The sequence below is a fragment of the Microcaecilia unicolor genome, chromosome 3, assembly GCF_901765095.1.
Source record: "Microcaecilia unicolor chromosome 3, aMicUni1.1, whole genome shotgun sequence".
In the NCBI taxonomy this organism is placed as follows: Eukaryota; Metazoa; Chordata; class Amphibia; order Gymnophiona; family Siphonopidae; genus Microcaecilia; species Microcaecilia unicolor.
The window spans coordinates 2091278-2109976 of record NC_044033.1 but is presented as its reverse complement, the minus strand read 5'-3'; the positions used below and the strand labels follow the sequence as shown (position 1 = coordinate 2109976).

The window sequence follows — 18699 nt, the reverse complement described above, 5'->3', positions numbered from 1 at the left end:
TGGTATCCCAGAATATCCACCCCTTTGTAGAATACCAGGTCTAGTATGTGACCCTTTTCGTGGATTGGAGAATTGATCACCTGTGTAAATCCTAGTACTGTCATCATGTCCAGAAAGGTAGCTGTGGTGGAATAGTTTTGTGTCGTCTGCAAATTTAATCACTTCACTCATCATTCCTATTTCCAGATCATTAATAAATATGTTAAATAGCACCGGTACCAGTACAGATTCCTGATGCACTCCACTATTCACCCTCCTCCACTTAGAGAACTGGCTATTTAACCCTACCCTCTGTTTTTTACCCGTCAACCAGTTCCTAATTCACATAATAACACTGCCTCCTATCCCACAGGTTTTTAATTTTCTCAGGAGTTTCTCATGAGGGACTTTGTCAAAAGCTTTCTGAAAATCTAGATAACCTACATCGACCTCACACATTTATTCACACCTTCAAAGAAATGAGGCAAATTGGTGAGGCATTTTCTAATTTGCTAAATAGATACTTTTGTTCTGTTTTCACTGAAGAAAATCCTGGGGAAGGACCACGAGGGACTGGCAAAAGTACACCTGAGAATGAAGTGGATAGAGCACCGTTCACGGAAGAGAGTGTATATGAACAACTTGGAAAGCTAAAGGTGGACAAAGCCATGGGGCCGGACGGGATCCACCCCGGAATACTGAGGGAGCTCAGAGAGGTTCTGGCGGGTCCTCTTAAAGATTTGTTTAATAAATCCTTGGAGAACGGGAGAGGTTCCGAGGGATTGGAGAACGGCGGAGGTGGTCCCTCTTCACAAAAGTGGTGATAGGGAAGAAGCTGGAAACTACAGGCCGGTAAGCCTCACTTCGGTTATTGGAAAAGTAATGGAAGTGATGCTGAAGGAAAGGATAGTGAATTTCCTGGAAGCCAATAAGTTGCAAGATCCGAGACAACATGGTTTCACCAAAGAGAAATCGTGCCAAACGAATCTCATTGAATTCTTTGACTGGGTGACAGGAGAATTAAATCAAGGACGTTCTATGGACGTCATCTACTTAGATTTCAGCAAGGCTTTTGACATGGTTCCCCACAGGAAGCTGTTGAATAAACTAGAAGGGCTGAAGATAGGACCCGAAGTGGTGAACTGGATTAGGAACTGGTTGACGGGCAGACGCCAGAGGGTGGTGGTAAATGGAGTTCGCTCAGAGGAGGGAAAGGTGAGTAGTGGAGTGCCTCAGGGATCAGTGCTGGGGCCCATTCTGTTCAATATATTTGTGAGTGACATTGCCGAAGGGTTACAAGGTAAAGTTTGCCTTTTTGCGGATGACACCAAGATTTGCAACAGAGTGGACACCCCGGAGGGAGTGGAAAACATGAAAAAAGATCTGAAGAAGCTGGAAGAATGGTCTAACATTTGGCAATTAAAATTCAATGCAAAGAAATGCAAAGTGATGCACTTAGGGAGTAGAAATCCAAGGGAGGCGTATGTGTTAGGTGGGGAGAGCCTGATAGACACAGACGGGGAGAGGGATCTTGGGGTGATAGTATCTGAGGACCTGAAGGCGATGAAACAGTGCGACAAGGCGGTGGCCGTAGCGAGAAGGTTGCTAGGCTGTATAGAGAGAGGTGTGACCAGCAGAAGAAAGGAGGTTTTAATGCCCCTGTATAAGACGTTGGTGAGGCCCCACCTGGAGTATTGTGTTCAGTTTTGGAGGCCGTACCTTGCTAAGGATGTTAAAAAAATGGAAGCGGTGCAAAGAAAAGCTACGAGGATGGTATGGGAGTTGCGTTCCAAGACGTATGAAGAGAGACTTGCTGACCTGAACATGTATACTCTGGAGGAAAGGAGGAACAGGGGTGATATGATACAGACGTTCAAATATTTGAAAGGTATTGATCCGCAAACGAATCTTTTCCGGAGATGAGAAGGCGGTAGAACGAGAGGACATGAAATGAGATTGAAGGGGGACAGACTCAGGAAAGATGTCAGGAAGTATTTCTTCACAGAGAGGGTGGTGAACGCTTGGAATGCCCTCCCGCGGGAGGTGGTGGATATGAAAACGGTAACGGAATTCAAACATGCGTGGGATAGGCATAAAGGAATCCTGTGCAGAAGGAATGGATCCACAGAAGCTTAGCTGAAATTGGGTGGCGGGGGAAGAGGGGTTGGTGGTTGAGAGGCTAGGAAAGGGGAGGGCAGACTTATACGGGGTCTGTGCCAGAGCCGGTGATGGGAGGCGGGACTGGTGGTTGGGAGGCGGGAAATACTGCTGGACAGACTTATACGGTCTGTGCCCTGAAAAAGACAGGTACAAATCAAGGTAAGGTATACACATATGAGTTTATCGTGGGCAGACTAGATGGACCGTGCAGGTCTTTTTCTGCCGTCATCTACTATGTTACTATGTTACTAAAACTTCCCTTAGCTGAATCCTTGTTGAGACTGTCCCATTAAACCATGTTTGTCTATGGGTTCAGCGATTTTATTCTTTATAATAGTTTCCACTATTTTGCCCGGCACCGACGTCAGGCTTACCGGTCTGTGGATCCCTTTCTAAAAATAAGCATTACATTGGTTACCCTTCAAGTTTCTCTTTCATGCACAGAAGTACTTCACCCCCTAAACTGTTCCCTCAGCGTTTGTAGCTCAAATGTATGACTCAGCATTTTTTAGCATTAAATCTTAGCTGGTAAATTCTGGACCGACCATTCTTCAAGTTTCGCTAAGTTCCTCCTCCTGTTAACCACCTTCAGGGGTTTCTACCTTATTGCAGATTTCAAAATCATCTGCAAAGAAGCAAAACTTACCAGATAGCCCTCCAGCAACATCGTTTACAAAAATGTTAAAGAGAACTGGCCTAAGAACAGAACCCGGGGAAGCAGAACACCACTGGAAACATTTACCACTATCACCACTCCTATTCGCACTATATATAGAGCCTCTAGCAGAACTGATACAACACCATCCAGATATTCGGGGTATCAAGGTTGGAAAGAAGGAACATTGTATCGTTTTGTTTGAAGACAATGTGCTACTTTATGGGGTGGATCCCGAGCAGACACTTCCTGCTGTCTTGCGGATCCTTCGGGAGTTTGAGAGATATGCAGGCTTACGGGTTAATATGGATAAAAGTGAATTATTAGGGATTTCTTTAACCCATAAGGAGGAAATAAGTTTGAGAGCAAAGTTTGCCTTTAAATGGGCCAAGAATAATATCTGATACCTGGGGATCCAGATACCTAGGGATCTGGGGAGGGTGTATAGCCTAAACTATGGGAAGATAGTGGACCAAATTCGGGTGGAGTTGTCTAGATGGAAGAGAGTGTGGCTATCCTGGTGGGGGACATATGGCAGTAGTGAAGATGAACGTACTGCCCAGACTGTTATTCTTATTTCAATCATTGCCGGTGACGGTCCCAAAGCAGACACTTAAACAACTACAGGGTTCCATACTGCGGTTTATCTGTGGAGGTAGACAACCCCGCCTGGCAGGACGGGTACTATGGGGGGCAATGGAGAGGGGTGGTAGAGCAATGCCTAACGTAGAGTGGTATTATTTGGCTGCTCAACTTAAGTCGATATTAGACTGGGAGCAGGGGAAATTAAAGCCAGCTAGCCAGGTGGAACAAGCGTATTATCCTGACCGCCCAATGAGCTCGTACCTATGGACCACCGAAGGAATGGGAAAGGTACAGAATCCATTTATAAGGCATCTAATGGAGTTATGGGGGGAAATGGGATTATGGGGGGAAATGCGGAACAAATGGGGACAGAGTGATAGAATTTCCTCTCTCGCATCCTTGAGATGGGAGCCAAAGTTTGGGGCTGGGAGGGAAAATGCCACATTTGCGCGATGGGAGTCAGCAGGGTTGATGTGTGTTCGTGATGTGCTACAGGGGGGCAGGATAAAACGTTTTGAGATGCTGCGCTCCATGTATGGCCTACCTGAAGGAGGTATTTTTTCCTACCTACAGGTCCAGCACTTTGTGGGTACCTTGGGGTGGAGGGGGGAGAGTCCTCAGGAGACAGAAAGCTTGGAAAACCTGTGGAGGTTATTGAAATAGGTGCCAAGACCATCTCTGCGGTGTATATATTTTTTCGGGGTTGGGATCCAAAACCATTTAGCTATCAGGGAGCATGGAAAGTAGACTTAAATTATCGCTTTAACGATCAAGAATGGGAAATAATTTGTCAGGAGGTCCAAAAGGCTTTGGTATGTGTACTGGTACAGGAAAACACATACAAAGTACTTACTCGATGGTACTATACACCTGAGAGATTGAAGCGGATGTACCAGGGGACATCAGATTTATGCTGGAGGTGTGGGTCCCAGACGGGTTCCTTCCTACACATTTGGTGGACCTGTCCTAGGGTGGTCCTTTTTTGGCAGGCTACTATGAAAGCAATAGTAACTATGACGGACACATCTTTGGTGTGCAGTCCCTTGGTTTGCCTATTGGGCTTGCACAATGAAAGGGACTCCTCCCAAGAGTCCCAGTGTTGCGCTATGAGGCACTTAGCTGCCGCTAACCCCCAGTGCATCAGTTTGCTCTTCTCCCAAGAGTCCCTTTCATTGTGCAAGAGCAAACTGATGTGATGGGGGTTGGCGGCAGCTAAGTGCCTCATAGCGCAACACTGGTAGACCCCCCCCCCCCCCCGACACTGGGTGAATGGAAGTGTAAATTGGGACAGCTTCTACATATGGAACGCCTCACGGCGTATCGTAGGGCTGGAGACATGCGACGCAAAGGGGGGGGTGGACTCAAATTCAACAATGTCTAGCAAGTATATAGGATGGGGGGGTTCTGGAAGTACGATTGGAGCTCGAAAAGAACGGGGGAGGAGGGGGGGGTGAAGGGATAAGAGGAAAGGGAGTTTGCCACCAAGAACCAGGAGCTTAGTGGAGATTGGATGGTAGAGGCGGGGCTGGTGGTTGGGAGGCGGGGTTAGTGCTGGGCAGACTTATACGGGCTGTGCCCTGAAAAAGACAGATACAATTCAAGGGGCTGGTGGTTGGGAGGCGGGGCTAGTAATTTTGAACAGATTGAAAGAGAGAGAGATGGCTTAGTGGGGGACCTGTGAGAAGCAAGTTGCAATAGTCTAAGCGAGAGATAGTAACATAGTAGATGACGGCAGAAAAAGACATGCACGGTCCATCCAGTCTGCCCAACAAGATAAACTCATATGTACTACTTTTTGTGTATACCCTACCTTGATTTGTACCTGTCCTCTTCAGGGCACAGACCATATAAGTCTGCCCAGCACTATCCCCGCCTCCCAACCACCAGCCCCACCTCCCACCACCAGCTCTGGTACAGACTGTATAAGTCTGCCCAGCACTATCCCCACCTCCCAACCACCAGCCCCGCCTCCCACCACCAGCTCTGGTACAGACCGTATAAGTCTGCCCAGCATTATCCCCGCCTCCCAACCACTAGCCCCCGCATGGACCATATAAGTCAGCCCAGCACTATCCCCGCCTCCCAACACCTGCTGGGGAGAACTTATACGGTCTGTGCCCTGAAAATGACAGATACAAATCAAGGTAAGGTATACACAAAAAGTAGCACATATGAGTTATCTTGTTGGGCAGACTGGATGGACCGTGCAGGTCTTTTTCTGCCTTCATCTACTATGTTACTATGTTGGGGATAACCATAGAAGGGGGACCAGGAGAGGGGGAAGCTTGCCAGGTGCCCTTGGCCTGGATTGGCCGCTGTCGTGGATAGGATGCTGGGCTTGATGGACCCTTGGTCTTTTCCCAGTGTGGCATTACTTATGTACTTATATACCTGCAGAGTGGATAATGTTAGGAGGGGTATGGTTAGTAAGTTCAAAGAAGAAGAGTATGCATGGGCGGTATGTATCTATTTTCATTTCGTGCAAAAATTTCAGCAATTGTTTACTTTAGTGAAGTTTATAGTGAACTAGCAGAAAAGGCCCGTTTCAGGGAGAAATGAAATGGGCGCTAGAAAGGTCCCCCCCTCCCCCAGTTCCAGACTCCCCCATCGGAGTTGCAGAGCCGTCCCTTTCGCTCCAAGTTGCAGACCCCACCTCCGTGCCTTTGTCCCTCCGCTTTCCGCCCCCCCCCCCCCGAGGTGTTGCCCCCCGTGTGGCCGTCGCGTACCTGTGGTGCCGGGGGACTCCAACCCCCGCCAGGGTTGTCTTCCGAAATGCGTGTAAACAGGAAGCGGGGCACCGCTGGCAGCCATCCGCGGCGATGTGGTGTGAGCTGTGCCTTCCGCTCCTCGTGTCGGAGCCGTGGGGCTTTTTTCGTTTTGAAGACAGCTGACATCGGAGGGAGGGAAGGTGGAGGGGCGGCGATGTGCGTGCTGTGAATCCGCTGCTGCTGCGCTCATAGCGGTGGGCGGCTTCGTTTTTAACATAGGTGACGACGGAGGGAGGGGGGTTGCGGCGGCAATGTGTGAGGTGTTCCTCGCTGCTGCTGTTGGTGCGGTGGGCTGGTTCGGTGTGAAGACAGCTGACGTCGGATACAGGGAGGGGGGAGCGATTTGCTGAGTGTCATTGCCCCGCCCACAATGTCATCACGTTGTGACGCGAGGGCTGGGCAGACACTCATGGTGAAAAAGAGACATTCCTATCTACACCACCATGCAAGAGGAAGTTGCAGCTTCACTTAGAACGTTGGGGTTGCGAATTATGTCCGGAAGGGGCGTGTCTGAGGGCGGGGCTATGAGTGAGAGTGAGTGGTGCATGAGTGAAAGTGAGTGGTTGTGACAGCCTGGCCTACCAACTGCAGGGCTTCACTGTTTCCCTGCCACAGACTGAGCTTCAGAATGTTTGAGGTGAGAATTATTTATATAGATAAGCTGTTTACCACACTTTGTGTAAGTTGTTTGCTTAAAATTATAATAAAAATTTAAAGATGAAAAAAAACCCAAACATTTACCACTATCCTCTGTTGCCTTCCAGTCAACCAGTTCCTGACCCAGTCAGGACTTTAAGGCCCATACTGAGGGAACTCAGTTTATTTATGTCACCTGTGTGGAACTGTGTGAAAAGTTTTATTAAAATCTAAGTACACCACATCTAGCCCTCTCTCTTGATCCAGGTCTCTGTTCACCGAGTCAAATAAATTAATCAGATAGGAAAACCATGCTGCCTTGGGTCTTGCAATCTATTGGATTCCAAAAACTTTACTATTCTCTGTTTTAGAAGCATTTCCACTGATTTAATTACCACAGAAGATTTGGGTGTGATCATAAATGAACAGGAGGAGAGTCTCTTTCAATTAAATGGAAGCTCAGGCATGAAGGGGCATAGGATGAAGGTGAAAGGGGCCAGACTCAGGAGTAAACTAAGGAAATACTTCTTCATGGAAATGGTGGTGAATTCATGGAATGGTGTCCCAGTGGAGGTGGAGAAGAAAACTATTTGAATTCAAGCAAATTTGGGACAATTGCGTAGGATTTCTAAGGGAAAGGAAGGGATAGTAGATGGCATGGCTAGGCCATATGGTTTTTATCTGTCTTTTTTCTCTGTTTCCATGACTTTTTGCTATTCCTCTTTATTGCCAGACACCATCCTCTCTGAAATTTTTGGCAATAATCCCTTCCATGCTCCAGATACTGCTAGAACAGTTCAGGAGTCTGATTCTTTCTACAAAGTTCCTAATTCTAATTCTTACTAAAATGCTATGAATCTCTGTTCATAATGCCATCAGTTACCCCCAGCTTTGCAATGGCACAGCTTTCTGTCGACATCTGACAACTTTAGCAGAGGACTCACCATTTAGGCACTCCATTTCTGGCTCCTCACCATCGGGGTGTTTCTGCAGTCTCCGTGCCTTTCTGCGTTTCTTGCAGTAGAACATGAGTCCCAGCACAATGATGATGTAAGCTACAGCAGCTCCGACTGACAGTCCAATGGTCTGGATCATTTTATATGGTGTGTGGCTTCCTGGTTCCACACTGTCAGCAATGGGTTTATCTGTGGAACAGGAACAAGCATCAATTAAAAAAAAAAAAAAAAGGGTATTTATGCTTTTGCTTTGAAAATTATCCTTATCCCAGGAAAAACTATGCACACACACTTATACCCAGCATTTGGGGTGCATAATTTTCTGTTTAATATACATACATGCATTTGAAATCAAAAGTATGAACGTAAGTGCAAACCCTGCCCCAACCTCCACTACCAGTAAAACCTTCTCAAGCTACAAGGAAACTTATGTGCATGCAGGCTGTACATGTGTGACTTTACCTACATAAAAGCAGGCAATTTAATAATTTACGCAGATGATGTTACAATCTACATCCCCTTCAGACATGACTTGACAGAAATAACCAATAAAATGAATGATGGCCTGAACGTCATGGACTCCTGGGAAAACTCATTCCAACTGAAACTGAACATTGAAAAAAACACATTGCCTCATCCTTTCCTCTCAACATAACACGATTCGAAAGTGCCAAACCCCTTTGAGAAAAGCTGCATTGGCTCCCAATCAAAGAACGGATCATCTTCAAAATCTGCACTTTAGTCTACAAAATTATATATGGCATAGTACCTGGATACATGATAGACCTTATAGATCTACCAGTAAGAAACAGAGTCGGATCATCAAGATCATACCTAAACCTTCACTACCCAAACTGCAAAGGACTGAAATACAAAACAACTCACGCATCCGGCTTCTCCTACATAAGCGCACAACTATGGAATGGCCTCCCGAAAGTGGTGAAAACAATCCATGATCACCTGAACTTCAGGAAATCACTAAAAACCAACCTCTTCAAAAAGGCCTACCCCAACGACCTCACATAAACTTCTTCACCCAGGAACATAACATGACTAATGATCGTACTGGAAATCACGCAATCTTCATCCATTCCGATCCTCCACATTTACCTCATTTGATCACTATACATCCTTGTATACAACCGACTGAGCAAATGTCTTTGACGGTACAATGTAAGCCACACTGAGCCTGCAAATAGGTGGGAAAATGTGGGGTACAAATGCAACAAATAAAAATAAATAAAAGCCCATTTGGACCTATAAAATGAAACATTAAACTGCAGAAATAGTTCTGAAATTTACCCTCCTCTTGACTGATATTCAAAGGGTAAAGGGCAACTACTAAAATTATCAGTGGTCTTCATCATAAAGTTAATGGGGGACAGACAAAGATCTCAATATGTATACTTTGGAAGAAAGGAAGGAGAGGGGAAATATGATGGAGGCATTTAAATACCTACGTGGCATAAATACACAGGAGGTGAGTCTCTTCCAATTAAAAGGAAGCTCTGGAACGAGGGGGCATATGATGAAGGTGAAAGACTCATAAGTAATCTGAGGACATTCTTCTTCATGGAAAGGATGCTGACTTCCTGGAATAGCCTCCCAGAGGAAGTGGTGGAGACAAAAACAGAATGTGAATTCAAAAGAACTTGGGACAAGTACATAGGATCTCCAAAGAGGGATAAGGTGAGTAGATGGCATGGATGAGCAGAATGGACAGGGCATTTGGTCTTTGTCTACATTTTTCTAGGTACGGTAGATATTTTCCTGTCACTGAAGAGCTCACAACCTAAGGTTGTATCTGAATCAGCAGAGAGTTAAGTGATTTGTCCAAGATAATAAGGAGTGGCAGTAGGATTCAAACCTGTCTTTCCTGGTTCTCAGCTTACTGCACTAACCAACCACCTACTCCTTGATACGCTGTCCTCACTTGGATTTCAGGGCTCTGTTCTTTCCTGGCTTTCTTCTTATCTCTCCCATCACACTTTTAGTTTATACTCTGGTAGATCCTCCTCCACTTCTATCCCACTATCAGTTGGTGTACCTCAAGGCTCTTCTTTTTTCCATCTATACTTCTTCCCTTAGTTTTCAGTATCACCTTTATGCTGATGACTTCCACATCTACCTCTCCAAACCAGAAATTTCATCAGGAATCCAGGACAAAGTATCAGCCTGCTGTCTGACATTGCTGCCCGGATGTCTCACCACCACCTTAAACATGACCAACACTGAGCTTCTTATCTTTCCCCCTAAACCAACCTCTCTTCTTCCCCATTCTCTATCTCTGTGGATAACACTATCACCCTCCCCGTCTCATGAGCTCGTAACCTCGGGGTTATCTTGGACTCCTCTCACTTTCTCTGCACATATCCAACAGACTGCTAAAACCTGTCATTTCTTTCTTTATAATATCACCAAAATTCATCCTTTTCTTTCAGAGCACATTACCAAAGCTTTTATCCACACTCTCATCATCTCATGTGTTAGGCGGTGAGAGTCTGATAGGTACGGATGGGGAGAGGGATCTTGGGGTGATAGTATCTGAGGATCTGAAGGCGACGAAACAGTGTGACAAGGCGGTGGCCGTAACTAGAAGGTTGCTAGGCTGTATAGAGAGAGGTGTGACACAATATTCAAGGTAAGGTAGCACCATGGAGTGATACAGAGGCATTATAATTAGAGAATAACAAGGGGATGGAGACCCGCAGTAACTACAGGGACAGGGACAGAGCAAGCAGGGACGAGGCGGGGACAGATCCCATGTGGATGGGGCGGGGATGGGGATAGAGCCCGTGAGTACAGGGACAAACTTTGTCCCCGTGTAACTTTCTACTTTGAAGCCTGTAAATGAACTAGCCTGTTATTTATGTTTGATTGATGCAGATGACAATATTTTATATTTTTTGGAAAAACAAGCAAACATGTTGGCCACAGCTAGCAAAATTTGCATGAGGGATCCTGTACATCCTGCTACCAGCACATCTTCTAAGAAAACATCTTCTAATGCAGGAGGGACTGTGGAAGACAGGAGAGCTAGACTGAATCCTGAGATTGTTGATGACTTCTTATTCATCCACAGATTTTAAAAAAATCATAACAGTGCTTCATAGGGCATATTTCTCCCCTCTAGGGTTGCATTTTGTACCCCTGGACATTTAAAGAGGATGGATTAGGAATCCATGGGGTAGTAGAAGTCATCTATTGTTGGGATTGGAAGGGTAGAGGGTGGTGGTGGTAGGGTTTATTATAGCTATCATTATTAAGAATGTTTTCTATTTGTAATTTATACACAACATTTGGCATAGCATATTGTTCCTTTTTATACTTCAATAACAAGATTTAAATATAAAATCATAAATGTTCGAGGCTTCTGTGGGTGAGAACAGAGCCCACGGGGATGGGGAGGGAACGGAGACATAGAAACATACTTAAATAGTAACATAGTAGATGACGGCAGAGAAAGACCTGCACGGTCCATCCAGTCTGCCCAACAAGATAAACTCATATGTGCTACTTTATGTGTGTACCTGACTTTGACTTGTATCTGCCATTTTCAGGGCACAGACCGTAGAAGTCTGCCCAGCACTAGCTTGCTTCCCAACCACTAGCCCCGCCTCCTGCCACCAGCTCTGCCACCCAATCTCCGCTAAGCTTGAGGAACCATTTCTTCTGAACAGGATTCCTTTATATTTATCCCACTCATTTTTTAATTCCTTTATCGTTTTCATCTCCACCACCTCCCACGGAAGGGCATTCCAAGTATCCACCACTCTCTCCGTGAAAAAAATACTTTCTGACATTTTTCTTGAGTCTGCCCCCCTTCAATCTCATTTCAAGTCCTCTAGTTCTACCGCCTTCCCATCTTCGGAAAAGGTTCGTTTGTGGATTAATACCTTTCAAATATCTGAACGTCTGTATCATATCACCCCTGTTTCTCCTTTCCTCCAGGGTATATATGTTCAGGTCAGCAAGTCTCTCCTCATACGTCTTGTAACGCAAATCCCATACCATTCTCGTAGCTTTTCTTTGCACCGCTTCAATTCTTTTTACATCCTTAGCAAGATACGGCCTCCAGAACTGAACACAATACTCCAGGTGGGGCCTCACCAACGACTTATACAGGAGCATTAAAACCTCTTTTCTTCTGCTGGTCACTCCCCTCTCTATATAGCCTAGCTACCTTCTAGCTACGGCCACCGCCTTGTCACACTGTTTCGTCGCCTTCAGATCCTATCACCCCAAGATCCCTCTCCCCGTCTGTACATAGCAGACTCTCACCGCCTAACACATACGTCTCCCGTGGATTTCTACTCCCTAAGTGCATCACTTTGCATTTCTTCACATTGAATTTTAATTGTCAAACCTTAGACCATTCTTCTAGGTTCTGCAGATCCTTTTTCATGTTTTCCACTCCCTCCTGGGTATCCACTCTGTTACAAATCTTAGTATCGTCTGCAAAAAGGCAAACTTTGCCTTCTAACCCTTCGGCAATGTCACTCACAAATATATTGAACAGAATTGGCCCCAGCACCCGATCCCTGAAGCACTCTACTGCTCACCCTTCCCTCAACCGATCGAATTCCATTTACCGCCACCCTCTGGCGTCTGTCCATCAACCAGTTCCTAATCCAGTTCACCACGTTGGGTCCTATCTTCAGCCCATCCAGTTTAAGAGCCTCCTGTGGGGAACCGTGTCAAAAGATTTGCTGAAATCTAAGTAGATTACGTCTATAGCACGTCCATGATTCAATTCTCCAGTCACCCAAAGAATTCAATGAGATTTGTTTGGCACGATTTACCCTTGGTAAAACCATGTTGTCTCGGATCTTGCACTTATTGGCTTCCAGGAAATTCACTATCCTTTCCTTCAGCATCTCTTCCATTACTTTTCCAATAACCGAAGTGGGGCTTACCAGCCTGTAGTTTCCAGCTTCTTCTCCCTATCACCACTTTTGTGAAGAGGGACCACATCCGCTGTTCTCCACTCCCACGGAACCTCTCCCATCTCCAAGGATTTATTAAACAAATCTTTAAGAGGACCCGCCAGAATCTCTCTGAACTCCCTCAATATCCTGGGGTGGATCCTGTCTGGTCCCAATGCTTTGTCCACCTTTAGATTTTCAAGTTGTTCATACACACTCTGTTCCGTGAACGGTGATCTATCCACTCCATTCTCATAAGTACTTTTGCTAGTGAATCGTGGTCCTTCTCCAAGATTTTCTTCTGTGAAAACAGAACAAAAGTATCTATTTAGCAAATTTGCATTTTCTTCATCATTATCTACATAGCGTTTCACAGCATCTTTCAGTCTCACAATTCCCTTTTTAGTCTTCTTCCTTTCACTAATATACCTGAAGAAATTTTTGTCACCCCTCCTTATATTTCTAGCCATTTGTTCTTCCGCTTTCGTCAGACCTCTCTCTCTCTTGGCTTCTTTCAGTTTCATCCAATATTCCTCTCCGTGGTCCTGTTCTTGAGTTTTTCTGTATTTCTGGAACGTCAACTCTTTAGCCTTTATTATCTCAGCCACTTGCTTGGAGAACCATATCGGTTTCCTTTGTCTCTTGATTTTATTTACTCTCCTTACATAAAGGTTTGTGGCCATATTTATAGCTTCTTTTAGCCTGGACCACTGTCCTTCGTCCTCCCAGCCCATCAGCTCCTTCCTCATGTCAGCATGCTTGAAATCCAGGACTTTGAGTTTTGAGTGGCAGCCCTCCAGTTCAGCTGTCATATCAAACCAAACTGTTTGGTGGTCACTGCTGCCCAGGTGGGCACCCACTTGGACATTTGACACATTAACCCCATTTCTGAGCACCAGATCCAGCGTCGCGCCCTCCCTCATGGGTTCCGTCACCATTTGTCTGAGCAGAGCACTTTGAAAAGCATCCACGATCTCCCTACTTCTTTCCGATTCCGCAGATGGAACCTTCCAATCTACATCCGGCAGATTGAAATCTCCCAGCAACAGCACCTCTCTCTTCTTTCCCAACTTTTGAATATCTGCGATCAGATCTTTATCTAGTTCCTCCAATTGTGTCAGAGGTCTGTAGACAACACCCACGTGGACAGAGGTTCTATCATCTCTTTTTAAGGTGATCCTTATCGCTTCTTCCTTTCCCCAGGTCCCTGTCATTTCAGTCGCTGCGATATCATTTCTCACATACAGAGCTACTCCTCCACCTTTACGACCATCTCTATCCTTCCTAAATAGATTATAGCCTGGTATGTTTGCGTCCCAACCATTGAGCCAGGTGTCCGTGATTGCAACAACGTCTAAGTCTGCCTGCAACATCAGGGCTTGAAGGTCATGAACTTCATTGCTTAGACTGCGAGCATTTGTGGTCATCGCTTTCCATCTACTGCTGTGTTGGTAAGAACTGATTTGCTAAGATTGTTGTTTTCATTGCTTTCCTTTATACTAACACATCTTGTGTTAGCTTTAGCTGGGGGTGACCACTTGAAGTGAACTGCTTCCATATGAGCCTGTGGGGGAGGGGGGGCAGGAACAGGGCCTGTGGGGACGGGATGGGGATAGAGATGGAACCCACGGGGACAGGGACAAATTTTATCCCCGTCTCATTCTCTAATTATAATAGTCTTGGTTTTGCCATCCCTTTCCTAATAATTCCTAGCATACCTGTACCTGTATATAATATGTAACCCGCATTGAACCTGCTATGAGTGGGAAAGCGCGGGTACAAATGTAACAAAAAAACAATACTGTATGATTTTTTTGGCCGCTGTCGCACACTGGGCAGAAGATTTCAGCGTATTGTCTACAATTACACCTAGATCTTTTTCTTGAGCGCTGACTCCTAAAGTGGACCCCAGTATCAGGTAACTATGATTTATATTTTTCTTCCCAATGTACATTTGTCCACATTAAATTTTATCAGCCATTTGGATGCCCAGTTTTCCAATTTCCTAAGGTCTTCCTGCAATTTTTCACAGTCCACATATGTGCTTTGACAACTCTGAATAGTTTTGTGTCACCTGCATATTTAATCATCTCACTTGTTTCCCATGTCCAGATAATTTATAAATGTTAAATAGCACCGGTCCCAGTACAGATCCCTAGGGCACTCCACTATTTATCCTCCTCCATTGAAAGAAATGGCCATTTAACCCTACCCTTTGTTTTTTGTCTAGTAACCAATTCCTAATCCACAAAAGAACATCGCCTCCTATCCCATGCCTTTTTAATTTTCTTAGGAATCTCTCATGAGGAACTTTGTCAAAAGCTTTCTGAAAATCTAGATATACTACATCAACCAGCTCACCTTTATCCACGTTTATTTACATCATAAAAGAAATGAAGTAAACTGGAAATGCAAAACTTCACTTGCCCGAATCCATGTTGACTCTGTCCCATTAAACCATGTTTTTCTACATGTTCATTAAATTTATTCTTTATTTTATTTATGACATTTATATCCCGCATTAGCCCGAGTAGAACTCAGGTTCAATGTGGCTTACATAACAATTAGAAAAGCATGAACATGTTCAAAATATATTAACAGAAAGTAAAATACATCATATAACGAAAAACTGGTTTCCACTATTTTGCCCAGCACTGAAGTCAGGCTTACTGGTTATTCAAAGTCATTAAATCATGGGAGGATTGTGAAAAATTACAAGAGGACCTTACAAGACTGGGTGTCTAAATGGCAGATGACGTTTAATGTGAGCAAGTGCAAAGTGAAGCACGTGGGAAAGAGGAACCCAAATTATAGCTACGTCATGCAAGGTTCTACGTTAGGAGTCACAGACCAAGAAAGGGATCTAGGTGTCGTCATCGATGATAGGTTGAAACCTTCTGCTCAGTGTGCTGCTGCGGCTAAGAAAGCAAATAGAATTTATTTATTTATTTGTAGCATTTGTATCCCACATTTTCCCACCAATTTGCAGGCTCAATGTGGCTTGCGGTTGCCATTTCTGGATAATAGAATTACAAGTGGTAATGCGTTAAGTTGCATACATACATGGTAACATACATTTAGCATAACCTACTACTACTACTTAACATTTCTAAAGCGCTACTAGGGTTACGCAGCGCTGTACAGTTTTACAGATAAGGATAGTCCCTGCTCAAAGGAGTTTACAATCTAAAGGACGAAATGTCAAGTTGGGGCAGTCTAGATTTCTTGAATAGAGGTATAAAGGTTAGGTGCCGAATGTGGCATTGAAGAGGTGGGTTTTGAGTAGGGATTCAAATTAGGGAGGGGGCTTGGCATATGGGCTCAGGGAGTTTATTCCAAGCATAGGGTGAAGCGAGGCAGAAAGGGCAGAGCCTGGAGTTGGCGGTGGTGGAGAAGGGTACTGAGAGGAAGGATTTGTCCTGTGAGCGGAGGTTTCGGGTAGGAACGTAAGGGGAGATGAGGGTAGAGAGGTAATGACGGTCTGCAGATTGAGTGCATTTGTAGGTTAGTTGGAGAAGCTTGAACTGTATGCGGTACCTGATCGGAAGCCAGTGAAGTGATTTGAGGAGAGGGATGATATGAGTATAATGGTCCAGACGGAAGATAAGACGCGCAGCAGAGTTCTGAACGGATTGAAGGGGGAATAGATGGCTAAGTGGGAGGCCAGTGAGGAGTAGGTTACAGTAGTCAAGGCGAGAGGTAATGAGTCAGTGGATGAGAGTTCGGGTGGTGTGCTCAGAGAGGAAGGGGTGAATTTTGCTGATGTTATAAAGAAAGAAGCGGCAGGTCTTGGCTGTCTGTTGGATATGCGCAGAGAAGGAGAGGGAGGAGTCGAAGATGACTCCGAGGTTGCAGGCAGATGAGACGGGGAGGATTAGGGTGTTATCGACTGAGATAGAGAGTGGAGGGAGAGGAGAAGTGGGTTTGGGTATAAAGACAATGAGCTCAGTCTTGGCCATGTTCAGTTTCAGGTGGCGGTTGGACATCCAGGCAGCAATGTCAGATAAGCAGGCCGATACTTTGGCCTGGGTTTCCACAATGATGTCAGGTGTGGAGAGACAGAGCTGGGTGTCATCAGCATTGAGATGATATTGGAAACCATAAGATGAGATCAGTGAGCCCAGGAAAGAGGTGTAGATTGAGAAGAAATGGGTCCAAGGACAGACCCTTGAGGAACTCCAAGAGAGAGCGGGATGTGGGTACTACTACTACTACTGTTTAGCATTTCTATAGCGCTACAAGGCGTACGCAGCGCTGCACAAACATAGAAGAAAGACAGTCCCTGCTCAAAGAGCTTACAATCTAATAGACAAAAAATAAAGTAAGCAAATCAAATCAATTAATGTGAACGGGAAGGAAGAGAGGAGGGTAGGTGGAGGCGAGTGGTTACAAGTGGTTACGAGTCAAAAGCAATGTTAAAGAGGTGGGCTTTCAGTCTAGATTTAAAGGTGGCCAAGGATGGGGCAAGATGTAGGGGCTCAGGAAGTTTATTCCAGGCGTAGGGTGCAGCGAGACAGAAGGCGCGAAGTCTGAAGTTGGCAGTAGTGGAGAAGGGAACAGATAAGAAGGATTTATCCATGGAGCGGAGTGCACGGGAAGGGGTGTAGGGAAGGACGAGTGTGGAGAGATACTGGGGAGCAGCAGAGTGAGTACATTTATAGGTTAGCAGAAGAAGTTTGAACAGGATGCAAAAACGGATAGGGAGCCAGTGAAGGGTCTTGAGGAGAGGGGTAGTATGAGTAAAGCGACCCTGGCGGAAGACGAGACGGGCAGCAGAGTTTTGAACCGACTGGAGAGGGGAGAGGTGACTAAGTGGGAGGCCAGCAAGAAGCAGATTGCAGTAGTCTAAACGAGAGGTGACAAGGGTGTGGATGAGGGTTTTGGTAGAGTGCTCGAAAGAAAGGGGCGGATTTTACGGATGTTGTAAAGAAAGAAACGACAGGTCTTGGCAATCTGCTGGATATGAGCAGAGAAGGAGAGAGAAGAGTCAAAGATGACCCCAAGGTTTCGAGCTGAGGAGACAGGGAGAATGAGAGAGCCATCAACAGAAATAGAAAACGGGGGGAGCGGGGAGGTGGGTTTGGGGGGGAAAATGAGAAGCTCGGTTTTGGTCATATTTAATTTCAGGTGGCGTTGAGACATCCAGACAGCAATGTCAGACAAACACGCTGAAACTTTGGTTTGGATGCAAGGTGAGATATCCGGGGTAGAAAGGTAGATTTGGGAGTCATCAGCATAGAGATGGTAGGAAAAGCCATGGGATTACATTAATGAACCAAGGGAAGAAGTGTAGATAGAAAAGAGGAGGGGACCAAGAACAGAACCCTGAGGTACGCCGACAGGCAGAGGGCTAGAAGTAGAAGAGGATCCACCAGAGTGAACACTAAAGGTGCGGAGGTAGAGGTAGGAAGAGAACCAGGAAAGGACAGAGCCCTGGAATCCAAGTGAGGACAGGGTATCGAGAAGTATGCTGTGATCGACAGTGTCAAAAGCAGCGGAACGATCAAGAAGAATGAGGATGGAATATTGACCTCTGGATTTAGCCAGTAATAGGTCATTGGAAACTTTAGTAAGCGCAGTTTCGGTTGAGTGGAGAGGGCGAAAACCAGATTGTAGTGGGTCAAGAATAGCATGTGAGGAGAGAAAATCAAGGCAGCGGCGGTGAACAGCACGCTCAAGTAATTTGGAGAGAAAAGGAAGGAGGGAGATGGGTCGGTAATTAGAGGGACAAGTAGGGTCGAGTGAAGGCTTCTTAAGGAGAGGTGTGACCACAGCATGTTTAAAGGCAGCAGGGACAGTCGCAGTGGAAAGTGAGAGGTTGAGAATGTGACAGATAAAAGGAATAAGAGCAGGAGAGATGGCATTAAGAAGGTGGGTGGGAATGGGATCAGAGGAACAGGTGGTACATTTTGAGGAAGAAAGGAGAAGTGTAGTTTCCTCAATAGTAACTTCAGGAAAGGAGGAAAGGGAATGAGGGGAAGGAGAGAGAGGGGAATGGACTAGTGGAGGGAGAGGTAGTGAGGTAGAGAAAGCAA

General features: G+C 45.5%; 1 protein-coding gene across 2 annotated transcripts in view; it reads right to left on the bottom strand.

Annotated features, from left to right (window-relative positions):
- Nucleotides 1-18699, bottom strand: part of PTK7 (protein tyrosine kinase 7 (inactive)) — a 370128-nt gene that overhangs the window by 76960 nt on the left and 274469 nt on the right. For both annotated transcript variants that reach the window (XM_030195698.1, XM_030195699.1), the window contains exon 14: nucleotides 7728-7928. In XM_030195698.1, the coding sequence (XP_030051558.1) occupies nucleotides 7728-7928 (201 nt within the window). The remainder of the gene's footprint in view (nucleotides 1-7727; nucleotides 7929-18699) is intronic.